General features: G+C 39.4%; 2 protein-coding genes across 8 annotated transcripts in view; one reads left to right on the top strand and one right to left on the bottom strand.

The window, feature by feature from the left end:
* The window catches only part of PCMT1 (protein-L-isoaspartate (D-aspartate) O-methyltransferase), a 46,725-nt gene extending 43,763 nt beyond the window's left edge, over positions 1 to 2,962 (top strand). For all 3 annotated transcript variants that reach the window (XM_027083637.1, XM_027083636.1, XM_027083641.1), the window contains one exon: positions 2,170 to 2,962. Coding sequence is in view for 2 of the 3 variants with exons in the window: in XM_027083641.1 (XP_026939442.1) it covers positions 2,170 to 2,199 (30 nt within the window). In the remaining variant the exon portion in view is untranslated. The remainder of the gene's footprint in view (positions 1 to 2,169) is intronic.
* Positions 1 to 17,866, bottom strand: part of LRP11 (LDL receptor related protein 11) — a 65,485-nt gene that overhangs the window by 13,942 nt on the left and 33,677 nt on the right. For 4 of the 5 annotated variants that reach the window (XM_027083617.1, XM_027083588.1, XM_027083599.1 and 1 more), the window contains exon 6: positions 11,608 to 11,703. In XM_027083617.1, the coding sequence (XP_026939418.1) occupies positions 11,608 to 11,703 (96 nt within the window). Of the gene's footprint in view, positions 1 to 5,623; positions 7,512 to 11,607; positions 11,704 to 17,866 lie in introns of those variants that run through there. The other variant, XM_027083577.1, reaches the window with a different exon arrangement.

The following is a 17,866-nucleotide window of genomic DNA, read 5'->3' as shown; positions in this document are numbered from 1 at the left end:
ATCAGGAAGTGTGATGCCTCCAGTCTTGTTGTCCTTTCTAAAGTTTGCTTTGGCTATTTGGAGTCTTTTATGGTTCTATACATGTTTTAGGATTGTTCTATTTCTGTGAAAAATGACATTGGAATTTTGATAGGAATTATATTGAATCAGTAGATTGCTTTGGGTAGTATGGATATTTCAACAACATTAATTCTTCCAATCCATGAGTACGGAATATATTTACATTTATTTGTATCATCTTCAGTGTCTTTCATTAACTTTCTATAGTTTTCAGTGTACAACTCTTTCACCTCTTTGGTTAAATTTATTTCTAGATATTTTATTCTTTTTGATATAATTGTAAATAAGATGGTTTTCTTAATTTTTCTTTTGATAGTTTATTATTAGTATATAGAAACAACTAATTTTAGTTGTCATCTGCAAAAAGAGACAGTTTTACCTCTTTCTTTCTGATTTTGATGCCTTTTATTTCTTTTTCTTGCCTAATTGCTCTGGCTAGGATTTCCAGTACTATGTTGAATAAAAGTGGCGAGAGTGGGCATCCTTGTCTTGTTCCTGATTTTAGAGGAAAAGCTTTCAGCTTTTCACCGTTGAATATGATGTTAGCTGTGAGCTTGTCATATGTGGCCTTTATTATGTTGAGGTACGTTCCCTCTATACCCAGTTTGTTGAGAGTTTTTATCCTTTTCCCTTTTCAAAAAAATTTTTAAATGGAGAGGATATATACTGTATTGCTGGGCAATAAGGATATTTATTGACAGAATCCTTAATGCCTTGCAACAGGTAAATAAAATGTAAAATTATTTAAAAAAACAACAATAGTATCTTTAATCTATATTTTAAAAAGCACAAGTGAATTTAATTTATGAATAGAGCACTCTGCAAGTGAACTCTTTGAAGATTAAGTACTTTAATGCTTGCATGAATTTAAGTAAAAGCTGTTTTATGAGAATTACAGTACTTAAATTATTTGGAAGAAGAGGAACAAGAACTGATAACTTATCATTTAACAGATAATCCAGTGCTGTATGACAAAGACAGCTGATGGGAGAAGTCATTTTAAAAATATTTTCTTGCACAATTTATAAAATTCATATTTTATAAAAAATACTGTACTGGCCAATAATCCCTTAATTCACCACTTACCTGGGAAATTTTAGCTCTTTATTTACCTTCCCTTCAAATTTATTTTAACAGCTTTTAAAAAAACTTTAAAATTTTTATTATAGACAAGTTGCAAGAATAGTACAAAGAGCTCCTGAATCTCTTCATCCAGAGTTATGGATTATTAACGTTTTTCCACATTCCTTTTCACTCCCTCTTTCTCTATATATATACATATATGTAACATTTTTTCCTGAGTCACTTGAGATTTAGTTGCAAACGTCATACTTATTTACTCCTAAAGTACTTGAGTCTTTAACAATGTTTTTTGTTACTCAGATTACCCTCAAATAAGAAGCTTTTAGGCTTTTCTGGTAGCTTTATTTTTTCACTTTTAAGAGCTTTATTGAGGTATAATTTATATACCATACAATTTATTTTAGACTGCATTTTTCTTCCTTCCTTCCTCTCACTGGCAGTTGCTGGTACAGTGCTGCACCTGGCTGAGCGAATGGTTTCTTTTGGAGCTGATAAAGCTGTCTTATGAAATCAGCTGACAGGTATATTATACCTACAGATGATGCGTTTTCTCACAAAGAGTTTGGGTTGAGATTGACGCACTCGACAATTGCTAACAGATACCCTAAACAAAAGACTAAATTTTTGTCCAATTTTGTGAATGTAGCTGTAAAGAATTATCTGAACTCTTAACTACTCGTTATTATTTTACAATACATAGTATTAGCAAGATCCTGGATCTAAAAGTTACCATTTCTCTGAATATTTGGTCTTGAAGGAAGAAAGTTACTTTTGAATTAAAAAATAAAGAATTCAGGTCCTTTAGTTTTCATTCTTCATTCTGGAGTAGCACGAAGGATGTCTGAAATGGCTGATTTCCATTTTTGCTTTGACTTGGATCATTTGCTCAGTTTTGTTTTTGTTTTTAATAATGCTTGGGGATCAGTGTATTTTTACTGATTTATTAGTTGTATCTAAACTATTAGAAAGCCAAGTTTTGTAATATGTAACTCCTACTTATATATTTCTCTCCTTTTCCCCCACCAGGGACGAACTGTAAAAGCAACATCAGCTTGACCAGTATATAATATTACAGTGGATTGCTCATCTCAGTCCTCAAAGCTTTTGAAAATCAACAGCATCACAGCTTGTGTTGGACTTTCTTACACTATTTTCAGCATGAAAATGTGTGGTTTTGTGAGGTTTCTAATTCTTCAAAGAGGCACAGAAGCCAAATTGGTAGAAGGATGCAAATATAAATTTGTGTATTATTACTTTAACATGCCCACGTTTTACTTTAAATGTTAAAAGGAAGGGTTCTGCAAAATGGAAAACATAGTTTGTGAATTGATTTTGAGGAGTGGTTTTTCTTTTCTTAGACACTTAATTCTGTTCAGATGTTAATTTATCAGATTGCTTTTGTGCATCAGGTAACACCACCATTCATAAGTTAAGATTCTTGGTTTTTGGGTGTATTTTAGATGCTACTAAGAAAATAGAGATGAGCTTCCTTTTTAAAGCTTTTGATGTGGTGTCATAGAATAGCATGTTGTAGATACAATCGGCTGCTTTGTTACCTTAAAGCTAAGCATTTGTAAATATTAAAACTTAAGAAGATGACAGGTGATGTCCCTTAAAACACTCAGCTGTTCAGATTGGACATAACTGACATAGTTCTTCCTTTCTCTCTTTAAAAATTCTAGGAGCTCAGTATTGTTTTTCTGTTTCTGATTTGCTGCTCATAATGTATATGGATTTAACATGCTGTGTAAGCTGCGTCCTAGTCACTGAACAGTTGATGCAGTGCTGCTTTGCCAAATAAAGTTAAAAGTGAAAGGCATTGGCGGTGTTTGAACATAGAAGAATCGCGTGTCCACCAGGTACACAATGCCAAGATCACAGAGAAAAAGGTGGTTTCTCTGATGCTCCATTTTGTGAAATCTGAGCAGGTTAAGAGCATTAATCTAACTGTACATTTGTGGAATGTGACTACGTTTCTCAAGGACAAGAACTACACCTCATTTACTATTTTTCTTTGCTTAACACAGGGCCTCAGATGTACAATAAATGCTGAATGAATGAAAGGGTGAATGAATGCACTGACTTAATGTCAAGAAAGAACACGGTTGAGGATAAATTTACCAAAACCCATCCATTACCTATAAATAGATTTATTAATATAACGACTGTAAAATGAGTTTCTAAGAAGGCAGTAACACGTTGGGATCTTGCTTAAATGCTGTAATTTTATACCTTTCTATTAGGATCTTAGTCTCTCTAAGGGTTCTAGAACTTGAAGAGATATAAGCTCTAGAGCTAGCAGAACTAGCACTCCCAGCAAAGCCCTTCCCCCTGCTGTGTGGAAGTGTGTATGATTCTGGCAAATAGATCCTTCGTGAGGGGATGAGGCACCTCCCCCCACATCTTAAGTTAAAGTCTTAAACATTACTTCTTTGAAAATGGCTTTAAAAAAATTACGCATGCATGTTTTTACCAGTGTCTCTTCTTGGGCAGGGTCTTAGGCACAGGAAACTTGCATTAGTTGGTGGCCAAAACTTGTGAATTCATTGCTGGCTTCAGTTTGCTGTTGTTAGTGTTGCTTCTGGACTCAGGCCATGAACCCTTTTGATCCAGGACTCTGTCAGTCATTTGCGGGCGGTAGTTTCAAACATCAAGTATTCTTTAGGACTTTAATTCTTCAACTTATTCACTAGTCTGTATCCTTCCTAGCTATTATCAACATTTTACTCTACGTAAGTCCCTTTGTTAGGTCTTGGGGATAGAAAAAGGCCCTTACTCTCAAGAAGTTTGTAGTCTGGTTGAGGGGACAGTTTATAAATCTGGTAAGACAAACCAAGTGGCATCTGATTGGTACAGACAAATGCTATGCCAAGCATTGCTCTTGGACTTTAAACTTTTTGAGTTAAAATTTTTAGGGACTTCCCTGGCGGTCTAGTGGTTGAGACTCCACGTTTCTACTGCAGGGGGCACGGGTTTGACCCCTGGTCAGGGAACTAAGATCCTGCATGCTGTGTGGCATGGCAAAAAAAAAAAAAAAAAAAAAAAAAAATTTTTTTAAATGTTGAATAAAGAGGAATGGATTTTAGGGGAGCATCAATAAATGTGTAAAGATGGAAATAATGAATCTTAATTCTATCTATGAACTTTTCTCTTGAAAAGAATTGAATTAATATATGTTTTGGTCAGAGAAGAAACGTCTCTTTAATCTTTAGTATTCATAATTTCTAAAATATTTTAGCATTTCATTTTTCCTTATTAGAAGGACTTCTTTACATAATATGAAGGACAACAATAAAAACATTTTTAAAAGTTCCAGTCTAGTGAGGTCCTGTTGAAACAAGGTGATTTTTACAGATTTGATTTTATTAAAGCCAAATCTAGCTCTCAATTAAGAATTAAATTAAGAATTCTATTTTCTAACGAGGGTGTCAACCCTTTCCCAAGTAGTATTTAAAAATGACATCTGGGTTAAAAGTATACATTAACATTGTACAAATACTTTAGATCCCATTGCCCTAATTTTTGAAATCTGCGTTGTTCAAAAAAAAAAGTTGATTACACTTTTTTTTTTTTTTTTTTTTTTGCAGTACACGGGCCTCTCACTGTGTCCCCTGCACCGGCAGGCGAATTCTCAGCCACTGTGCCACCAGGGAAGCCCGAGGCTTTATCTTTTTAACTGACTTTGTGTTGCTGGGGCCAGGACTCTGAGAAGTGCTCCCTCACCTTAGTGCCTCCAGAGTGCTGTGCTGGGCCGGTGAAACCCTCCCCTCTTCCTCATTCTCTCTTTCCCCCTCTTCCTGTTCTTCTCTTCCTTTTCCCTTCTTGCCTTTCCTTTTTCTTTCCTAACGTTAGATGAAGTTCTATGGCTGCTGGGTCTCAAGAACTCTTTCTCACTTGGGTGGAGTGTCCCAGTAGGATGGGCATCACAGAATAACACTTTTGGTCAAAGGGCAGGTGATGGCAATACTGAGGGCACCTTAAGCATAAGAGGCAGCAGTCCAACAGCCTAGGGCAGCTGAGGACATTTGTATTTGAATTCCATGCCCTGAACACTTTTTACTGTGCCCTTTAAAGGACTGCCTCACACTGAGTAATCTGTTTTGCCAGCATTATTTGTTTATTTTAATTTTTAGGTGATTATCCTGTCAGGATTTTGCCTAGAAATTACCTTATGGATCAAAGAGCCTGCAGAATTTCCCTGTTAACACTACTGTATCAGTTTTAAATCAATAGTAAAAAGGATTATTTTCTAGGGAAAAAGACCTATGCTGCCACCGTTCAGCATCACGAGAGAGGATGTACAGTAAGTGTATCAGTAGCCCAGGAAGAAATCCAAATTCAAAATTCCAAGTGTGGTTTCTACTGAATGTGTCACTTTTGCACCATCATAAAGTAAAAAAAAAATGTAAGTCGAAGCAACGTAAGTCAGGGACCATCTGTACTAGCAGCTATGATTATATTAAAAGGTGTAAAAAAAGGCTTAGGAATATAATAAAATTTATTAAAGAATACTGTACATATAGATATGGGACATCTTTTATCAAGTGTTTCAACACCATGGCAATACTAAATTGTGTTTAGTTTCTTCATGTATAAAAGATGTGCTGAAAGATGCATGCCTCATCAGTTTTTATTTTATTGGATATGGCTATAGGTGACATCCTTCTATAGAAAAACAAACTGCACAGCATCACATACAGAGTACAGACATCTTAGGTTCATTCACACAGTCATTTCTCTAAACTCCTTAAGGAGAAATTTAAATCTTTGCTCAATTCTAAAATTCATGCTTGAGTTTCTTAGGAAATAAAAATAACCAATTTCTTTGTTTTCCTAGAACTAACTATCCATTTGTTAATGTATATCTCTGACCCAAATTAAGTCTTTGCTAAAGGAATAACTTACATCAGGTTCAGTCTAAAAATAGTTTTCTAGAGGGTTTTCAAGTATTTTAAAAGATTTGCCACTTATGGTAAAAACAAAAAACATGTGACTAGGAACATCACATTATACATTCCTCTCAGTAGAATAATTTCTAGAATGTGCATAGTCCCAGCATTAAGCAATGGTGGAAATAATATGCCTTTAAAATCCTACAGATTAAAAGGTAAAAGATGCTAAGCTAGATGCTGGTTTTCTGTAAAGATGAATTTGTGCAAAACTCCCTTATGCTCTGGGAGTACATAAGCCTGGCACTAGCTGTGTGGACATTGTAACATTTTAGAGCATTAAATAAATAACGGAAAAATGGCATCACTCCACTGAATGGAAGAACCGCTGATACTTAAACACGTGACATTTTTACAAAAGCTGTACCCAGAAATCCATTCAGTGTTCTGTTTTTCAATTTGAATGCAGTTTTTTTCTTCCATCAACACATACTAATGCTGAAAACCAGTGACTATATAAATGAGCAGTGTTGAGCAGATACAAGAACTAATCATCCTCCTTGCTCATTTTTCCCTCAGCTAGGTTTCTGTTAAAATTTTTGACCTGCCAGGTTCTCTGCTTCCATGACCATGTTAGAGCTATTTGTAATTCAAAGTCTGAGTCATTCTCCTTTGGGAGAATGAAGCAGCCACATACATGACACGATGTCAGGCATTCGGAAGAACTCATATTCACCTTCCCTAGGCCTTACTGACCTGTTCATTAGGTTTATAACTTAGATATTCCTGCCGTGGATAACATCTCATTGAAGGTGTACACTCACTTGAGCTCCATCCTCAGAAATAGGTTTTGAAGAGAAGAGAAAGGAGAACACTGGAAGCTTAAAGTGAGAAATGGGAGGGCCACAGGGCGAGGGAAGTGGGGTGGTATGAAGTGCCAATGGCTGGCTTCTAGAAAGAGTTAACACTGCCTTTCCCAGGAACCTCTAGAGACTCGGAATTTTCTGCCTTGGCTAACTGCAAATTTCTGTTTTTAGGGGCAGCTTATGTAAATCAGAGTTAGATTTGTAAAAGTCTGTAGTCATATGGACTCCTCTCTAAATTTCAAAATATTTCACATACTTCCCAAGGAAAATCAATAACTAAAAACAAAGGTTTAGTATTTGCAGAATCTTCAGGGTTTTCAGTAGTTTTCTTAGTTAAACAGAAGAGGTTAAAAACAAACAAAACAAAAAACAGAAGAGGTTATAAATATCAGAACCCAAAATATATACAAATTATAAGTGAAACATGTTCTTGCCCTCAGCTATTTAAATTACACTTATTATAGATACATCCCATTTATGAGGTAGTCAGACTCCTCAGATGTAATGGGACGAGCTTTTTTAAGTTTCTGTTTCACCAGCCGTAGTCGACAAGCAACCATGAGAAGCAGCAAAGCAGTGATAGCCAAACCCAGGGCCAGGGGTAGCACTGCACCTGTGCAAAGGTCGGAAATGAACAGGGTAGGTCAGTGGTTAATACCAATAACAGCCACAATCCATTATATGATAAGCACTGCGCATGCACTGTTGTATTTAATCTGAACAACTCAAGTAGGTACTTATAGTACCTCCATCTTGCAGATTAACCGAGGTGCAGAAAGATTGAGTAATTGGCCCAAGAGCACATAGCTTGTAAGCTGCAGGTCTAGGTCTCAAACCAAGAGTTCCTTAAAACCAAACTGTGTACCAGGTTCCTGTAAAATTTATAGGCCATCAGTGGGTACAAACGTTGCAGTCAGATTACCCTTATATCCAACTGTAAAGACATTGTGACCACAGGGAATATCTTCATTGCAGTCATAGCTTACATCTATGGATTCATACATGGTCATTCACCATTAAAATAAGTATGGACTAACTCCTGATTTCTTGCTCTGGTTAGGGCTTTAAGAAATTTTTGTTTCTTAAATCCAGAGAACCTACTCTCAGCCAGTAGAACCATTATTGAAAACTTGAGGAAAAAAAATCGCTAGTTCTCCTTCATAGGTTTTCTTCCCTGTGGGATTGATCCTAGACACCTAGACTAGAAGCAGCTTTTAGAGCCTTTCAGGAGTCTGGAAGGAACAGTGTGTACCCCAGATCAGTCTTTCTTATCAAGCTCAGCAGGGTCTATTCTTAGTCTGATCTGCTCTGGAGTCAGGCCAGGCTTGGAGATGATATGGTGGAACTATTTTTAGCTACAGGGGTCTTGCCAACTGGTGGAACGAGAGGAGCAAAAACCTCCATTGCATAAGCTGATTTCATAACATTTTCTTCCATTTATTTATTCATTTTGCATAAATTAACAGTCATGTGCCTGACACTGGTAATCAAAGATAATAAAGAGCGCTTTATAGATTAAGTAATTTAATTCTCACAACCACCATATGAGTTCGTACTTTTATTATCCCCATTTCACAAATGAGGGAACTAAGGCATTGAGAATTAAGTGACTTGACTTCTCTCAGTATGGTAGAGTCAGGATATGGCCCCAGACAGTACTGTTCCAGAACTACTGTGGTATACCACTTCTCCAAAAGTTCAATGAGATTGTTTTTTAATGACTTCAATTCTGGGTAGATAGACATTTACATGCAGAGATACAATAAAGTATTACAGTTGCTATGACAGAATATACATGAAGTACAGCTATAAAGAGGAGTGGGCCGTGTACCTGGTCCCCAGGGTCTTTGCTCGAGTGACTTAGATGTATGATGGAGTTTGCTTGGGGTGGGTGAGGGAGATGATTATTTTTCCACAGTTTCAAATTGAGATGCCAACAGCCAACCCAGGTGGAATTTTCTCTAGGCTCTTCGATGATTTGGGCCTGAACATGTGGGGACCTTCAGCGTTAAGGTGATGGTTGCAGGGACTAAAGTGGGTGAGACCGCCAGAGAGGAAGGGAGAAGGGGGCCAGGGACAAGGCCCCAGGGAGCAGCAACATTTCAGAGGGCGGACAAAGAGGAGGACCAAGGAGCACAGGAAGAGACAGGTCAGAGAAATGGTCGGCGACCAACGGAGAAGGGAGTCCTGGAAGCAGAGGGACGAGGCTATTTCAAGACGCCAGTGGTCAGCGGAATCAAATCCTAAGGAGAGGTCAAGTGAGGTGAAGCCTGGAGAGGCCGCGGCACTTAGCAACTGGGAATTCATTTACAGGGAGATTGAAGGCTGAGGGATGCTGTTTTGTTTTTTATATGTTTTTAGAGATCTGAATGCATCTAGGGGGATGAACCAGTAGAGATTATAAACACTGGGAGTTAATAAATGATGGAGAAACAGACTTGAGGAGATAAGGAGCTGCATCAAGGTCAGGGGGAGAGACTGACCTTGGAAAGAGGGGACACCTTTTCCTTTAATGCTGGAGGAAAAGAAGAGAGGGTGGGTACCGACACGTGTTTACATTTGGGGGTAAGTAACTGAGGAAGTTCACTCCTGATAGCTTTGATTTTCTGAGCTTAAAACCAGTCCCAGGTATGGCTGGCCTCCTCTCCAAGACAAGAGGGCCTGGAGCTGAGTACATACTAATGGCATTTCAACCTCTGGTTTATTTGTGGAATCCTAGGTGAAACTCCTGAAGAAGATTCTCAGGAACAGTCTGAGAGTTCAGTCTGGGTTCAGGAGGGTGGGATAAGGAAGTTGCATTAGCGACTCTTGGTACAAGACAGTCTTTTGGGCGAGGCCAGTATTCCCGTAGAGAATTATGAAAGATAAAAATCTGCGATAAACCAACAGTCTATAATTTGATTCTAGAGCTGGCACATACATTCCAGTTTCCTAATGGCGACTTTGAGGAAAGAAGTTTTGAAAGGGCTAAGTTTGGACCTGAGGGTGCCAGTTCCCCCTGCATCTTCCTGCACTAGCCACAGAAGACGGATATGTTACAAAGGAATTGGACAAAAAAAGAGACTTTGGTCAACCCCCAAAGAAACCCTGGGAACCCCAAACCATTTCTTACCAACTGGAACCCAATACCCAGACCCAGTTCTGCTTGTTCAGGGTAGGAGAATGATTAGAGGCTGCCCTTCTAAGTGAGTTCAACTTGTTGAAAACACCAGCGTTTAGGCTGCAGGGGAAGGGAGCTGTTGTGGCTGAAGACCCCAATCCCAAGTCTGGGGCTCAGAGGCAGCTATGGCAACAATAAAACCGCATACAATCTAGGGGAATTTTCTGTTTGCCAAAGTCAGATATGAGGTTGCTGAACTGTCAAATCTGATTCCTGATTAATGCTTTGATGACAAAGAACATGAAGTCTCCCAAAAAATACTTGCTAGGATACTGAAAATTATTCTTGACTTTTAAATACTCAGTTGGCATAGTTTCTTCAGTGTTCTTTAGTTTAGGTAATTTGAGATTTAAAATTTCCCAACCCCTTCTAAAACACATCACCATAGTTTTCTTAGAAACCAGCTAAGGGGATGAATTGGGTATTCTGTTCCTAAGACTGGGAGTGACACTCAAATATGTAACAATTAGGACAGGCACCGGGCAATCAGAACTGAGGCTCTCTGGATACATCTGGGCATGGGGGTAAGGGGCAGGCCCGGTTCTCTCTGTATGTCGAAAGGCGATGGGTGTTTTTATTCAAACATCCTGGGACAGGCTAAGTCCAGCAGGCCAGCAGCCTGGACAGCACCTAGGTACTTGATACCTGGGTTATTTTACCCATCTATTATTTAAAAATGATACTTGACTATTGTTCAGATATTACAAAGACTACTTCTAGTGTAAAAAGAAAGTTTTCTCAATGTTTAGATCCATAGCTTAATAATCATATTTTGTTCTCCTAAATTTTCTTTTACTAATTAATTAGTTTATGAGATTTAGGATTAAAACTTACCTTTCTACAGGACTATCTTGAAAGTATTTTCTTTCTAGTTAAAAATAACCCAAATTATGAAATTACAGTATTCTTCTTCCACTTACTAAATATCCCCTGTACCACCTACACTCTTTCACCATTCCTGTTGTCTTCCGTCTTTGTCACTGGAGCACTTGGAGAGAGAACTGGGTACTCTAAGACCTCTGCCCTTGTTGATCACAAATAACAATCACAATAGCCATCATTTATATGGCTTATTGCATGAGCCAAGCGATATGCTGCATGCTCTATAATGACCGTTCCGTTTATTCTCCCTAACAGCTCTGTGAGGCAGGTATAGTTACTATGTTCATCGACCAATGAGGAAATTGAGATCCAGAGAGAGAAGATAACTTGCCCAAGGTCATCGAGTTAGTGATGGACGAAGGATTTGAACCTTGGCATCTGGTTCTTAACCACTATGTCCTGAGCATCACTCGTTCCACACAATGTTACACCTGGACGGGACTGTAGTGATTATCCAGGAAGCTGAGGTCCAAAGATGTGAAGATACTAGTTCAAGAGTCCCAAGATGAAGTATGATATAGGAGATGAGAATATACTAGTTCTTCTGACCCACAGATCCCTGTTCTTATCATGGACTCTTGCAGATTCATCTAATAACCTCAGCTACAGGATATGTGGCTCTGTAAATGTTTCTGCTCTGCAATGAATTTCCAAGGTAAATGTTTACCTGCTTCTGGGGCTGGGTGTTCCCCTCTTCGTCGATTGCTCTTTGACTCAAAAATATAATTTTCCTCTTTTCTGTGCTTCCCTGAGGAACCACTATCTGTGGAAAATAAATAAAACATATTGAAGGTACATCAGAAACTTCAGGGAACAGACATGAAAACAGATCCTTATTTATTTTTTAAGGATGCACTTAAAGAAAGGACTTACGGGCTTTATTTCTCCAATAAACACAGGCCTATGTTTGATACTAAAACTCGAGATAAGTAATGTGACCAACTTAATAAAGCAGAGTGTGAGGCTAGTGAAAAACCACTGGACAGAGATGGGGGAAAAAGCACACCGTCCCAGCACTTCCTCCCCGACCCAGAGAAGGAGGGAAAGACTTCAGCTAGAGAAGTCAACGGTACTTGGACTTTATACCATGGAATGCAGAAACAGTCCAGACACGTCTTCCTTTAGAAAATGAACAGTGAGCATACATAAGGCACTCAGACATGCTACTTCACTTTCTTACCTCAATGCTGCTTGGCAGGCATTAACAGCTGCATTTTTTTCTGGTCAGACTCAGAGAGGTTCAGCGCTTACCTGGGTTCATTCAAGTAGTCAGTGGGTCATAGGGCTGAGATTTAAACTCAGGTGTGTCTAACTGCTTGTTGGTGGAAACCAGCACTTCTGATTTAATGACAGGTTGTTAACTGTTTACCTGTTTTATTCAGTTATACTACTGAGAGCAAATATACAGAAAGATCAAATCTCAGGATTTTTATCTCAGGTTCTGATGAGCCATGGCTGTGTCATTCTACTATTTGCCATCTAGGAATTCATAGCATTTGTGGGCTTATTATATTGACAGTATGGTAATGAAGGAGTTACCCTCGGGCTGTAGTGTAATTTCAAGTGAGATTTTTGCAAAATATAGTGCTTAATGGAAAGGAACTGGAAATGATCTGCTGACATGAGGAATTTTATGAAGAAACAAACAAAAAAAATTAAAGCTTCTTTACTCATATGGCATCAACAGAAATGTTCATAACACCTGCAACTAAAATAAGACTATTCAAAAGTAGCACCTAGGGCTTCCCTGGTGGCGCAGTGGTTGCGAGTCCACCTGCCGATGCAGGGGACGCGAGTTCGTGCCCCGGTCTGGGAAGATCCCACATGCCGCGGAGCGGCTGGGCCCGTGAGCCATGGCTGCTGAGCCTGAGCGTCCGGAGCCTGTGCCCCACAATGGAAGAGGCCACAACAGTGAGAGGCCCGCGTACCGCAAAAAACAAACAAACAAAAAAACACCAAAAGTAGCACCTAAAATTCCTTGGTAATTTGTAATAAGAAGTATACATGAATTCACTAAGGATCACAAAATCAACTGCAAAATGGAAAATTGCAGAGTTATTCCAGATACCTACTAGAGCCAGAAAAAGCAATGGTTTAAAATGACCATTGTAGTCACGTGTTAGTGCTGTTAATCAGAAGGGGCTGTCGATACAGTTATTTCATTACGGCATCCTTAATGCTCCTTTTCACCCAGCCCTTCATCCCATCGGTCACCACGTCAGGCAGACCTCTTTTCTGCCTCTCGGCCACACGCAGCCTTAGGTCTCCATCACTTATGCCTCGGGAACTGCAAGAGCGTCGTCCCTGGCCTTTCTGCTTTCAGACATTCCTACTGGAGTGTGTCTGCAGAGGCCACTCGTCCCACTCCCTCAGCATCAGTGCAGTTAGATCAGCCCATGTTCGCTTCTCGCGGCCAAGGCCACGGCAGGTTCACTGCATTCTACTGTGCCTCTAAAAGACCACGCGTGCCAGCCTAAATACAGCCAATAATTTGGGCTTCCTTCGTAAACTCGAGCCCAACGAGGAGAGGGATGCGTAAGGCATAAGCAATTTCCTGCAGGCTAGAGAACCAGATGTATCTTTCAAATTGATTTCTACCCTTGTCTACTTTACTGTAGTGGTGGAAACCCCACTCCCTCCCAAATAGGGAGGGGAGGAAAAAGAAGAGGAACATCCGGGGTGAGACTGTAAAAGAAGACAGTGACCATGGACGAGCCAAAGGGGAAACAGCCAGCCAGGGAACTGCTATTACTGTGGCTGAGCTCCTCAGTCCATGGACGAAAGTGACTGTCCCCTGAGGCTGTGGACACCTGTGTCCCAGTAAGATGGGGACAGGGAATATTGAATCTAGATGATAGGGCTGGCGTCGCACTGGGGCCATAGTAAAGTTAGGCTCTTGTCCACATGGCGAGGTGACTTCAACACCTTCGGATTTTGTGGACCAATGAAAATTCAAAATAATTTTAGGGGCCAATTTAGGGTTGTCAATTTTTAATTTTGCCAAGTAAAGATATTAAAAGAAATGACCATTTACTAAGGCTATCACCTTCACTTCATTGTAAAGTAAGGCTATGTCTAAAAGCCCAAATCATGAAGGATTTAATACATAAAAAGGATAGTTCTTTAAACCGAATAAATTTAGCCTTATAAAAAACTCACTACACTGTGCTTACTTTCCTCATTTTGTCACGGGTGGATGAAAGCTTTAGCATGGACGGTACTGTTCCTTCTCAACTAGCTTTGGGTACGGAAGTCGCTAAATTCTGTTATTATCCTTTTTGACTCAGCCCGTGCAAGATCCCTTGGTCAAATCTTCAAGGCTCTCCATGTTGCCTTCTCTCCCGGACAAGCACTCACCAGTGTGGGCAGCTGGGGTGCCCTGCTTAAGCCATTTTCATTCCCAGTTCCATTTGCTCACGCCATTAATTGAAATCTTGGCTTTCCATTTATTCAGATTCTTTCTACCCATACCTTGGAGCATGACTGAATGCCTACAGCCATCGCAAAGCCAGGGCTGACCTGTCCCCTAGGCACGATGGGCACAGAGCTCAGGGCCCATGGCACTTTTACTTTTAGGGGCCCACAAAAAGGTTTTAATTTCTTTTCCTTTTTTTTTTTTTTTTTGGCCACGATGAGAGGCTTGCAGGATCTTAGTTCCCTGACCAGGTATTGACCCCAGGCTACGGCAGTGAAAGCACTGAGTCCTAACCATTGGATCGCCAGGGAATTCCCTTTAATTTCTTTTAAAATCACAGAAACCAGGAAAGTTCCCTGGTAGTCCAGTGGTTAGGACTCTGCACTTTCACTGCCAAGGGCAGTGTGGCCAAAAAAAAAAAAGAAAATCACAAAAAACAGGAATATAATAATAATATATAATAGTGAATCCAGCCCATGTCATATTCATCTCTATACCAACACAGTAATTTTACACACACACACACATACATATATGTGTGTGTATATATATACATATTTTTATTATTATTATTATTTTTAATGGAGGAAGGGGCCCATGAAGTGCCTAGGGCCCAGAAAGTCATAGTACAGCCCTACAAGTAGCCAATCCAACTACTCCAGTGCTCATGGATCTCCTCCTTCTGTGTTTCTAATGCCCTAACAGAAAGTACATACAAGCAGGGCTCAATGGAGCTGTAGCTGCTTCCTGGCTCTGTAGCTAAGACAGAAGGTCCTCGAGCACACAGCAAGGCTTGCTGCACAAGCTATCCTCCCGCTGGAGCTGGTATAAGACTGTTAAGTTAAATCCTGGCTTCATCATTTACTAGCTGTGTGACCTTGTCTGAAGTCTTAAACCCTCTGTGCCTCACTGTCTGCATCTAAAAATGTGGGTAATGATCTGCACACATCATTAGGTTGCTGTAATGACCACAGGAGTGCACAATGACGGGCACTCAGTGAGTACTGTCACCAGTAATAAATATGAAAGTGGAAAGATCACATGGCTGAGAACTCATGTCTAATTTTTTAAAAATAATGAGCCAGAAATAACAACACCAAAATTTACCAGTCTCCAATTCTTTTCAGAAGATTAACTGGCTTGTCTTTCATCCAGTGGAAAAATATAAAATACAATCATACCCCGAATATATTATGGGTTCAGTTCCAGACTACTGCAATAAACTGAGTCACATGAATTTTTTGGTTTCCTAGTGCATATAAAAGTTGTTTTTACACTATACTGTAGTCTATTAAGTGTACGAAAGCACATGTCTAAAAAAATCAATGTACATACCTTAATAAAAAATAGTTTATTGCTAAAAAATGCTAATCATCACCTGAGCCTTCAGTGAGTCGAAATCTTTTTGCGATAGTAACATCAAGATCACTGGCCATACATACAGATGGCTGAGAGGCACATGAAAAGATGCTCAACATCGTTAATTATTAGAGAAATGCAAATCAAAACCACAATGAGGTACCAACTCACACCAGTCAGAATAGCCAACAAATAACAAATGCTGGAGAGAGTGTGGAGAAAAGGGAACCCTCCTACACTGTTGGTGGGAATGTAAGTTGGTGCAGCCACTATGCAAAACACTATGGAGGATCCTCAGAAAACAAAAAATAGAATTATCATATGATCCAGCAATCCCCCTCCTGGGCATATATCCAGACAAAACTACAATTCAGAAAGATACACACACCCCTATGTTCAAAGCAGCACTATTCACAGTAGCCAAGACATGGAAGCAACCTATATGTCCATCGACAGATGAATGGATAAAGAAGATGTAGTACATATATACAATGGAATACTACTCAGCCATAAAAAAGAACAAAATAATGCCATTTGCAGCAACATGGATGCAACTAGAGATTATCACACTAAGTGAAGTAATCAGAAAGAGAAAGACAAATACCACATGATATTAGTTATATATGGAATCTAAAATATGACACAAATGAACCTGTCTATGAAACAGAAACAGAATCACGGACATAGAGAACAGACTGGTGGTTGACGAGGGGGAGGGGTTGGGGGAGGGATAGAGTGGGAGGTTGGGGTAAGCACATGTAAGCTTTTATATATATTGATAGAATGGATAAACAACAAGGTCCTACTGTATAGCACAGAGAACAATATTCAATATCCTATGATAAACCATAATGGAAAAAAATATTAAAAAAAGAATGTATATATATATATACATAACTGAGTCACTTTGCTATACAGCAGAAGTTAACACAACATTGTAAATCAATTGTACTTCAACTAAAAAAAAGGATCGGACTTCCCTGGTGGCGCAGTGGTGAAGAATCCGCCTGCCAATGCAGGGGACAAGGGTTCGAGCCCTGGTCCAGGAAGATCCCACATGCTGCAGAGCAACTAACCCCGTGCGCCACAACTACTGAGCCCACGTGCCACAGCTACTGAAGCCCGTGCGCCTACAGCACGTGCTCCACAACGAGAAGCCACTGCAATGAGAAGCCTGCCCACCACAATGAAGAGCAGCCCCCGCTCGCAGCAACTAGAAGAAAGCCCATGCTCGGCAGCAAAGACCCACTGCAGCCAAAAATAAATAAATTTATATTTTTTTAAAAAAACCCAATAAACTAAAAAAAAAAAAAGGATCACTGGTCACAGATCACCATAAATATAATAATAATGACAAAAACAGTTTGAAATATTGCAAGAGTTACCAGAACATGACACAGAGACACGAAGTAAGCAAATGCTGTTGGAAAAATGGTACCAATAGACTTACTCAACGCAAAGTTGCCATGAACCATCAATCTGTACAAAATGCTGTATCTGCAAACTCCAACAAAACGAGGTATGCCTATAACTGCATTCACAATTTCCCCCCTCTGTCTCTTTCCAATGAAGATGAGAGATTGTTCATCTTAATTCTGGAGAGGAACTCAGGACTGGGACCACCCCTACACTGTTTCCATTTTTGATTTGAATTAACGATCTTATAGGCTTGTAGCTCTCTCGCCACTGGACTTGAATGTTCTAGCAAAAATTCATATAGTGCTAGCAGTTACTGAGAGACATAAATTATATTTACACATAATATCTCATTGTAGTGACACTGTGAGAAGATATTATCCTCTTACAGGTAAGGAAATGAAGTTCAGTGATGTTTATTACCTGGTTGCTAGTAATCAGTGGTACTGGAATTAGAACCCAGGACTGATCCAAAGCAGGAGCTTTTCCACTGAACCATACTGCTCTCAAAGTCACAGCTCTGAGAACTTATAGTCGATACCATATTTATTTACTCATATCTTAGCAAATTAATGCTCAAATCTAGGCAAAATCACAAATTTACATTTCCTTAGGAAGGTCTGGGACAAGGCTCTACTAGGGATGCAGTAGAGAAACAGGTTAATTTTTCTTGGAAAGGAGACCTTGCCTTGGAGATGGGTTCATTTAAAAGACTATACAATTCATTTTGAATCTT

This window comes from Aethalodelphis obliquidens, unplaced genomic scaffold (assembly GCF_003676395.1).
Source record: "Aethalodelphis obliquidens isolate GAN/ISIS:26980383/991018 unplaced genomic scaffold, ASM367639v1 scaffold3, whole genome shotgun sequence".
NCBI lineage: Eukaryota > Metazoa > Chordata > Mammalia > Artiodactyla > Delphinidae > Aethalodelphis > Aethalodelphis obliquidens.
This window is presented reverse-complemented; position numbering and strand designations above follow the sequence as displayed.